Here is a 9,696-nt window from a genome sequence, read left to right on the forward strand (position 1 = left end):
TGAGAGGTTCCGGCTCAAATTCTTTTTCGCGGACGTATCCTGCTCACAAGCGGTCCATGCATCGGAAATTCCTGATATAGAGCGGTTCCAGCCATGGGCGGATCCTGCTCGGATCGGATCTCCGCGAACATCTCCGGCTCGATGGCGGTCCGTGCGGAACTTGCCAATGTGTTTCCGTTGAAATCGACGGTTCCGCAGATGATGATGTGGAACCCTCCCGGTTCCGGCCTCCAGACGCCGCTGGCCCCACGGTGGGCGCCAACTGTCGTTGCCTAATCGACGATACCTCGGAGGAGGGATCCTCACGAGGGGAAGAAGAAGTAGGGGCCATAGGGCGGAGTGCACACGGGACGGTGGTACGCGATTTACCAAGCTTCGGAACACCTGCACGATGACAGGGCCTACTGCTGCTTGTCTGGTATTATCTGGGCGCTTTCGCGTTGTTACAATGAGTTGTGGTTGTCTCGCTTCTAGCTCGAGATCTCCCCTCAGGGCTCCCAGGATCCGGCTTATATAGGCGCACGGATCTAGGGTTTCTACGGAGAGTCCTACCGGGAATACAAGTTGCCTAACTACGGAATATTACATTGCCGTGTACGTCAAGGATCCACCTATTCCTAACTTGTCGTCATGGATCCGGCTTCCTTCATGGGCCTTCACGGATCTGACTCCTGGCATAGACCTCTTCGGATCCGGGTACCTCTGTAGGTCGGTTCGGATCCGGGTACCTCTGTATGTCGGTTCGGATCCGGGTACCTATGTAGGGCGGTTCGGATCCGGGTACCTCTGTAGGGCGGTTTGGATCCGGCTACCTTCGTAGGGCGGTTCGGATCCGACTACCTTCGTAGTGCGGTTCGGATCCGGCTACCTTCGTAGTGCGGTTCGGATCCGGCTCCTTGTTCCTGGGTTGGACATATTCCATCTTAATCAACAACTAGGCCGCCCGGTGGGCCATATGCCATCATCTGTGGGCCACCCAGGCTTGCCGGAATCGGACCATGTCGATAGTATACCTATGAAGTATATCCACAACATCGAACTTTTATTTCCCTTTATAATATCCAATTGATTTTCAGGTCAAAACCTCGAAAAACAACATCATGTATGGCATCATTTTCGCCATAAATTTCAAATTTTGTGAAACTTTCCCTTTTAGATATTCCTTGTTGTTATAGATATGGCATAATGTATGCCAAATTTGGTTAGGTCTCACTGAAACCAGCTTTTGTAACAAGTTAGGTTTTTTCGACCTTCTCAAAAGGGATTTTTTTCTACCTTCTCTAAATGACCTCAAAAATCATACAGACGATCTTCTATACAAAGATAGGTAGATTGTTTCATTTTTACATTTTTTTGAACTTTTATTTCCCTTTATAATACCCATTTGTTTTCAGGTCAAAACCTCAAAAGTTAACATAACTAGATGGTGAACCCTTCCAAACTTCAAATACAGAGATAGATAGATTGGTTCGTTTATCATTTTTACCGTGAATAGTAATGGCTACAACAAATCGGTGATGGTCTATCATTTTTTGCGTGAAAAGTAATGGATACAACAAATCGGTGATGGTTTATCATTTTTTGCGTGAAAATTAATGACTACAACAAATCGGTGATGGTTTATCATTTGGGATTTTCGTGAAAATTAATGGCTACAACAAATCGGTGACGGTTTATCACTTTTTGCGTGAAAATTTATGGCTACAACAAATCGGTGATGGTTTATAATTTTTTGCGTGAAAAGTAATGCCTAAAAGAGTTTATAATTTTTAGCGCGTGAAAATAAATACAGAAAACCGCCCTTTAGCATACTTAGAGAGTGGAAGGTAACCGCCGACAGAGAGAGAGAGGGGTTATCCTGCCCGTTAGATCATACGATCAACGGTCGGCGGGCACGATCCGCGTGACATGGGCTAGACCAATCAGGGCAATGTTGCACGTGTGAGAGAATTTATGGAGGGAGAGGGCAAAACTGAGTAGTATCAAGAAACCAAGGGTACATATGTAATAAACAGACTAAGGGATTCAAATATGAGATTTAAAAAATGGAAAATGCGTGTTTTGTACAATAAAACCCATCTTGGCCTATCTCAAACTATTTGCAATACAAATATACATGAGTGTGAGAATTGTGGCCTCATTTAGACAAAGTATGTTTTGGGGAAAGCTGTTTTGGGAAGGGCTTATTGTGGAAAACCATGCACCTTCATAGCTACTAGGTGATTTGAGACGGCCTTTGAGAAGTGGCAATTTGTGGTAAAACTTGATTTATCTATGACTTATCTATGTTTTGAGAACTGGCAATTTGTGGTAAAGACTCCATGGGTATGTGCCACTATTTTTCAGAATTTTTTGCACATTAAATGACTCATTTAACTAGTTAATCCCATTTGTTGACTGTCTGTTGACCAACTACTTGAGGGTAAAACTGAGCATATTGCACTAGCCAGTATTAGCACTCAAGGGGAAAACTGAGCACACAAAAAATGCTAGTATAATGCTCGAGGTTATACCTGAGTATATCTAAATTTCCAGGGTTAGACTCGAGGACGCGTGTTGCGGTGCAGAAATGAAAGACGTGCAATTGTTGACGCGTAGACGCCGATCGCGGTGCAGAAGTCGAAGACGTGCAATCATGGACGCGTGGCGCATTGCAGAAGTCCAAGACGTGCAGACGTGCAGCGGTGGACGCGTAGGACGCGGGTCGCATTAACCACCCCTTGCCTTTATAGACGCCTCCTCCCACTATCTCTGTCACTCTCACTCGCCTACGCAACGCCGCCTCTCTCACGTCCCATCATCTTCTCCAAAGCAAAAAACTCTCTCCCTCTCCCTCTCCTCTGCCGGCGAGATGGACAAGGAGAATGCCAATCCCATCGTCCACGGCACTGTCGGCTCCAAGCGCGACGCCTCCCTCTTCGACGCCGTCCCCTCAACGGACGTCGCCGCCGTCCCCTCAACGGACGTCGCCGCCGCCTCCGCCGGTGCATCGGAGGCTGCTGCCGCCGGTCGCGGTCAGATCCCGCCGAGATGGGACCCCTACGAGCCGGTGCCGTACATCCCACCCCCGAACCGCTACGACACCTCCATAGAGGACCCATGGAACGAGGTAACTACGGTTTGCTTCCTTTTTTGTTCCCCATTCCTTTTTGAACCCTATTTGTGCTGGTGTAGATGGATCTGTGGATGGATGAGTATTGGGCTAATATTTGCGCCGATTTTATTCCATTTTGCTTTGATCCCTCCTTGATTTCGTTTAAGATTTGGGGTTCGGCCGTTCGGTTAATTTATGCAAGTAATAATGGGATCTCAATCAGTTAATTTATGCAAGTAATCATAGGATTTCAATCAGTTATTTTATGCACGAATCAAAAGATATCAACCGTTTAATTTTGCAAATAATCTGGAATGTGTTCAAGTTCAGATCTGGAATCTGTTTCTTTGCCTATGATGAATCGGTGGGCACAGATTTTTACAGGGAGGGTTAAGCGAACCATTTCTGTGTACAAATCTGTTGTGCATGAGCTTTGGTTCGCTTACACCGTCCCTGTAGACATATAATCGTGTCCACTCTAACTGAGGTTGCCTCTGTTTTTCCTAACTTTGTTATCATGCACGTTTGCAACTCATTCACTAATAAATTCCCGTTTGATATGGATCAGCTGTCTGGCAGCGATGTCGACAGCGACGACGAGCACCATGACGTCAAGACTCGCCAGGTGCTGCGGAGGCTGCAGGTCGGCCAGTACGTCTCCTACCTCGATGTCGCCAAGGGTGTCTACAGGTGCCCCTTCTGCACTAGGAGGCTCGGCGGCACTGACTTCAACTGCGTCCTCACGTATGCCGAGAACATCGGCCACACCAACCCCAAGGTAGGCGCGTCGGTGAACCCCAACTCCTTCCGCGCCAAGCACTTGGCGCTCGGCATGCACCTCCGCAGCATCCAGCGGGTGGAGATCTCCGGCAGGCGCATGCCTCCGCTCAAGCCCAAGGCTCCCAAGGGGAGCAACAAGTGGAGGCAGAGGCAGATGGGGTAGGCGGAGTCCTGGACGTGTGCTGCTGATGCCTCCTCCATTTTGTTGTTGGGATCCCTTTGTTGTTAGCTAGGGATCCCTCGTTGTTATGTTGTTAGTATGATGGTGTCAGATCGCTGTGAAGAACCTCGAACCCTACTATGTTTGGTCGTCGAATGCAGCTTATTATCTATATTATCTATCCCTATTCTACTATATGACCTTGTGAATTTATCGTACATTCCCTGTAGATTTGCTTCTAGATTTAACTACATACATATGGACCAGATGGAGTACTAGATTGGGCTCCCTACTAGATTTGCTGCCATATTGGGCAAACAACGAGGGCCAAAAGGCACAAATAATAATTGAAGAAAGACAGAAATGCAAACTTCTCTAGATTTGATACTAATTAGGTGAAAAAAGGCAGAGAGAAGGAGGCAGAAAAGGTACTCTTAAAAGGAAAATGCCAATGGCCGAGAGAGACAAAACCCAGCTCCTACTCACGTGCAACCAAACGCTATCTCGTCCTGTCCCACGCGGTCCCTTTCTACCAGCCCCACGCGACGCGGGCCCACACGACGCGGCCCCACACGTCAGCACGGAGCGGTCAACTTAACGGGAATCCTGTCGTCTGAGCTGCCTTCTGCGGGTTTCAAACAAGCACTTGGGGAAAACTGAGGAAAAACTAAGGAGCTGGGGAAAACTGAGCACAACTAAGGAACGGAGGGCACGAAAATAGAAATCCCTTGATTATAATGATGTATTCTCTCCAGTTGTGAAGCATAGTTTCATTCGTGCATTCTTTGGTATTGTGGCTATGCATGATCTCGAGCCTGAGCAGCTAGATGTAAAGACTGCATTTCTACATGGTGAGCCCGAGGAGGAGATATACATGGACCAACCTGAAGGTTTTGTTGTGCCTGGTAAGGAGGATCTTGTTTGCAAGCTAAAGAGGTCCCTTTATGGTTTGAAACAGTCTCCAAACAGTGGTATAAAAGGTTTGATTCGTTTATGATTGCACATAAGTTTAAGAGATCTCAGTATGATAGTTGTGTTTATATCAAGTTTGTTAATGTATCACATATATACTTCCTATTATATGTTGATGATGTGTTGATTGCTGCCAAGAGCAAGAAAAAGATCACTACTTTGAAAGCATAATTAAGTAGTGAGTTTGAGATCAAGGATCTTGGTGCTGCTAAGAAAATTCTAGGTATGGAAATTACAAGAGACAGAAAATCTAGTGTGTTGTTTCTTAGTCAGCAAAATTATATTCAGAAAGTTCTTCATCATTTCAATATGCATGATGCAAAGTCTGTTAGTACATCTATTGCTTCTCACTTCAAATTGTCAGCGTTGCAATGTCTTAGTACTGATGAAGATATTGAGTACATGTCACGAGTTCCATATTCTAGTGCTGTTGGTTCCTTAATGTATGTCATGGTTTGTTCTCGCCCTGATTTATCATATGCTATGAGTTTGGTCAGTCGATACATGGCTGATCCTGGTAAAGAACATTTGGAAAGCTGTTCAGTGGATTTTCAGGTACCTTCGTGGCACATCCAAAGTTTGCTTGAAGTTTGGAAAGACCGGTGAGGGACTCCTATGCTATGTGGATTCAGATTTTGCTGCCGATTTGGATAAGAGAAGATCCCTCACAGGTTATGTGTTCATTGTTGGTGGATGTGCTGTGAGTTGGAAGGCAACATTACAACCTGTTGTTGCCAATCTACGACCGAAGCAGAATATATAGCAATTAATGAAGCTTGCAAAGAGTCTGTTTGGTTGAAAGGTTTGTATGCTGAGCTTTGTGGAGATGATTCTTGCATTAACTTGTTTTCTGATAGTCAAAGTGCAATATACCTTACTAAAGACCAAATATTCCATGAGAGGACAAAACACATTGATATGAAGTACCATTATGTGCACGACATTATTGCTCAAGGTAAACTGAAGGTATGCAAGATAAGTACTCATGATAATCCTGCTGATATGATGACAAAGCCAGTTCCCGTTTCCAAGTTTGAGCTTTGCTCGAGCTTGGTTGGTATAACTATTTAGCCCAAGTGGTTGTTGGCGCCAGCAAGTGTTTTTCTTTGTTGTTCAGGAGATTGTTGAAGTTCATGCTACAAGATGAAATTTGTCTCAAGGTGGAGTTTGTTATATTGTGATCCAAATTCATATACTAAAGGGAGGCTAACTTCTGACGAGCAGAGCGAGGCCCGTCGCCGGGTACAGATCGTTGGCACCGCCTATATATACATCTTGTAAGCCGCCGGCTAGGGTTTATCAGAATATAAGATAACCCACGGCGTTTGTAAAACACTCCCTGATATAGTGAAGTTTTATTGACTGGCGTCTGTGGTTTTTTTTCCTTCTGTGTTAGAAGGGGTTTTCCACGTTAATCTTGTGTCTCCGCTGCGTTTATCTTTATCGTTCTTCGCTATTTGCTTGTCGCTTTTATAACAATTTGAAACTGATTCTGAATCGGTGGCTACCAAGAAGATCAGTCTGGGAGCAACCTATTTTTATTGGAGGAGAGTGCGAGATAAGCATGAACTCAACACTCCTAGCTTTGGACAGTAGTGAGCTCACTTTCTTCTTACTTTTATCTCTCGTTTAACATGATTTCATTTTGATCATCAATTTGATCAGTAAAATTATACCATTGAAAACAAAATCGAGTGTGGATATGGATTCTGTCCCACTATATAAATCGTATTAGTTCTAGGTTGAAATAAATGTAGATCCCACAATGTAAATAATTAAATTCAATTCAGTTCGAAATTTATCAAAGTATATGTATTGTGTATTTTTTTCTTAAACATTACTGCTATCATGGTCTAGTTTAAAGAATATTAGTGCTGATTATAATATATAAGAGGTTCACAGCTGAAACAAGGCGGATCAGTATGATGGCATTGCAACTATCCAAAGAAACATGAAAATGTCAGCTTGATTCATTTCAACAGTCAAAGGAATCGATCAAATGCTTGCTTAACAAGAAGGCGACTCGACTGCTACATCTGAAGAGCAAGGTCGTCTAGAGTTATCGCTTGTCAAGGAAGGACCAGACAGACGCGCGCAGCAAAGAATGAAAGATTGTTGGGACCCTCTTTCCTTCTTACTTACAATGCAATGCTCGTTTATCCTATCTCTTAAATCTCAATGACTCAATGTACATATATACCCGGATCGGATCGGATGGGATTGGATGGATTCGATCATAGGAAAAGCGAGACGAGGGCGTTGAATATGTTCCATTTCCTTCGTCTCTTGCTGATCTCGCTCTGCAGCTCGTCGAGCCGCCCATCCAGCAGATTCCTCTGCAGTTCATTCGTCCACAATCAGATGAGAATTCGCCGTGTATGTATATATGATCGATGCATAATCCATGTACGAAGCATTGCATTGTTCAGATCATCATCAATTATGCACAAGAAGGAAGAAGAAGAATTTATACCTCAGCAGCTTCTCTGAGGGGCCCCCAGCACTCGATCCGGTTGTACTTGGTGGAGGCGGAGTGGAAGTTGACCCACACCTGGGCCTCCATGAGCTCCGGGCGGTCGGCGAAGAGCGCGCCGTCGCCGTGCACCACCGCTTTGAGCACCAGCGGCAGCTCCTTGGAGAAGACGTAGTACCTGAACCCTGCCGCCAGCCCCTGCAGCGGGTTGCGCCCGCTCACGAGGCAGTGCAGGTGTAGAGTCATCTCCCCGACGCCACCGGAGCAGCTGGTCATCTGCTTCCACTCGGCGAAGACGTCGTCGGGCCGCCACCGCCGGAGCTGGTCGATGGTGATGATCTCCGACACCGCCAGCGTGAGGTTGGCCGTGAAGTCGCAGTGGCTGAGGGTGTAGGCTCTGGGGAACGCCGGCCGGAGGTGGTGGTCCTGCCTGGCGAACTGCACCGTCAGCTTCTCCGCGTCGAAGGTCGTCGGGGCGCCCAGCACCTTGGCTGCCTGCACGCCGTCAACCATGCAGACCACTGCTCTGTTATCAGATGAGTTCAGCAGACAAGAAGGTAAGAACATACAAAACCGAACTACTTACCAGGGAGGAAGAGAGCAGGTCGGACTTCCTGCTGCTCTCGCAGCAGACGACCCAAAGACGATTCCGGCTGCTGCTCCTGCCGCCGGTGGACGTGGTGGTGGCGACTGCGGCGGCGGAGAAGCAGAGCGCGGCGCTGCGCGACGCCATCGGGAATCTCGCATCAACAGCAGGCTGCTGCTCGCCGTGGCATCCTGCAGGCGTCTCCTCCTGCTGCTCCGGCCAGCCGCCCGACCGATTCAAGATCCGACTCCGGTGGCTAGTGGCCAGAAATTAGAGAAAGGAAGAAAGGGATGTACCTGGCTGTGAGAGAGAGGTGGATAGAGCTCATGGAGGCCACAAGCTAAGTCTCCAGGTCACGTCCAAACTCATGGACTGACACCGTGACACGAGCACTGCAGAAGAACGAACCCATTTTCTAAATATGTGGTACATATTAATTAAAAATGATACTAGAAGGTTTTTTTTTGCATTTATAGATAGTAGGAAAAATATTTATAGTAATAAGAAGAAAATGGACATGAAATTGAGTTAGAGATCTTAATAAAAGTTATCAATAAAATGATCTTCATATACACTGAAAATGTGCACTCAGCTGATGACCACATGTTTCTACTCCCACCGTTCACACTCTCACACGAACACTTGTAGAGCTAGAAGTTTAATTAATATGCTTCATAAAGGGATGGTTTATGGGCAGCTTTGGCCCGCTCCTCGTGATGGTCGGCCTCTGGCGGCTTTGCCTGCGATAGGCAGGTCTGTTGATGGCGTGTGTGTTCGTTGGTTCGATTTTTGGGTGAGTTTCAGCCTAGCAATGTTGTTGTTTAGTTTCTGCCCTAATCCTGCGTATTCTTTGTAATAGTTGTGCCCGTTGTTCGCGTTTTCTATTGTAGCTTCTTCGGTGGTTTCTGTGGATGTGTTTTTTGATCTTATAAGTTAGGTTCAACACCATGTATCTTGTCATTGTTGGAGGCGTTATTAATTTGACGTCGGACCATTGGCATGTTATCTGAAAAATTAGCTCTTTTCTTTGAAAAAATCAAAAACCTCGTTTTAGATGTTTTTGAAAAAATCTGAAAACAATAAATGTCGCTAAACACGTACCCTACACGTGTGTAAAGCCTCAATAAGAAACACCTTATACATTGGCCTACACAAAAAGTGGATCTTAGTAGAGTGAACACTACACATTTCAAACTATCAAAGTTTATCATAATTTCTCATTTTTGCGTAACTGAAAGTATATGGTATTTAGCATTGATTTTTTTTAGAATTTGTATTATTCAGCCTTATGTACATCTAGATTTTTTTTCATTTTTTTTGAAACTTCTAAATATCGTTTTCGTTTAAAAAAACCCAGCTACATCTAGCTAGAACTTCAAAGTAAGTTTGTTCGTAAATATATAACTTTATTTAAAGGTTTATCTATGTGTATTTTAGCTAGACTGGAAAGCGTTTATTTCCAAACCAACAATCCTTATTGTTTCTCTAAAAAAACTATTGTTTTTCCCATGTTATTGGGCATGCCTAGAGCTCACTCGACTGAAATTTAGTTATGATGTCCCCCGTAAGTCTGCATCTCGATTGTCGCTCTCATCTGCAAATCTCGATGTAACACGAATCACAGAGCAAAT

General features: G+C 45.2%; 1 protein-coding gene across 1 annotated transcript; it reads right to left on the reverse strand.

Moving 5' to 3' along the window:
* Positions 1–6,953: 6,953 nt before the first annotated feature.
* Positions 6,954–8,435, reverse strand: LOC127345910 (protein STAY-GREEN LIKE, chloroplastic). The gene is made up of 3 exons (XM_051372431.2): positions 8,066–8,435; positions 7,480–7,974; positions 6,954–7,342 (listed from the first exon to the last, which is right to left on the reverse strand). The coding sequence occupies exons 1-3, from the start codon at positions 8,210–8,212 to the stop codon at positions 7,241–7,243; spliced, it is 744 nt and encodes a 247-aa protein (XP_051228391.1). The 5' UTR covers positions 8,213–8,435; the 3' UTR covers positions 6,954–7,240.
* Positions 8,436–9,696: the final 1,261 nt, after the last annotated feature.

Source organism: Lolium perenne, chromosome 3 (genome assembly GCF_019359855.2).
Source record: "Lolium perenne isolate Kyuss_39 chromosome 3, Kyuss_2.0, whole genome shotgun sequence".
In the NCBI taxonomy this organism is placed as follows: domain Eukaryota; kingdom Viridiplantae; phylum Streptophyta; class Magnoliopsida; order Poales; family Poaceae; genus Lolium; species Lolium perenne.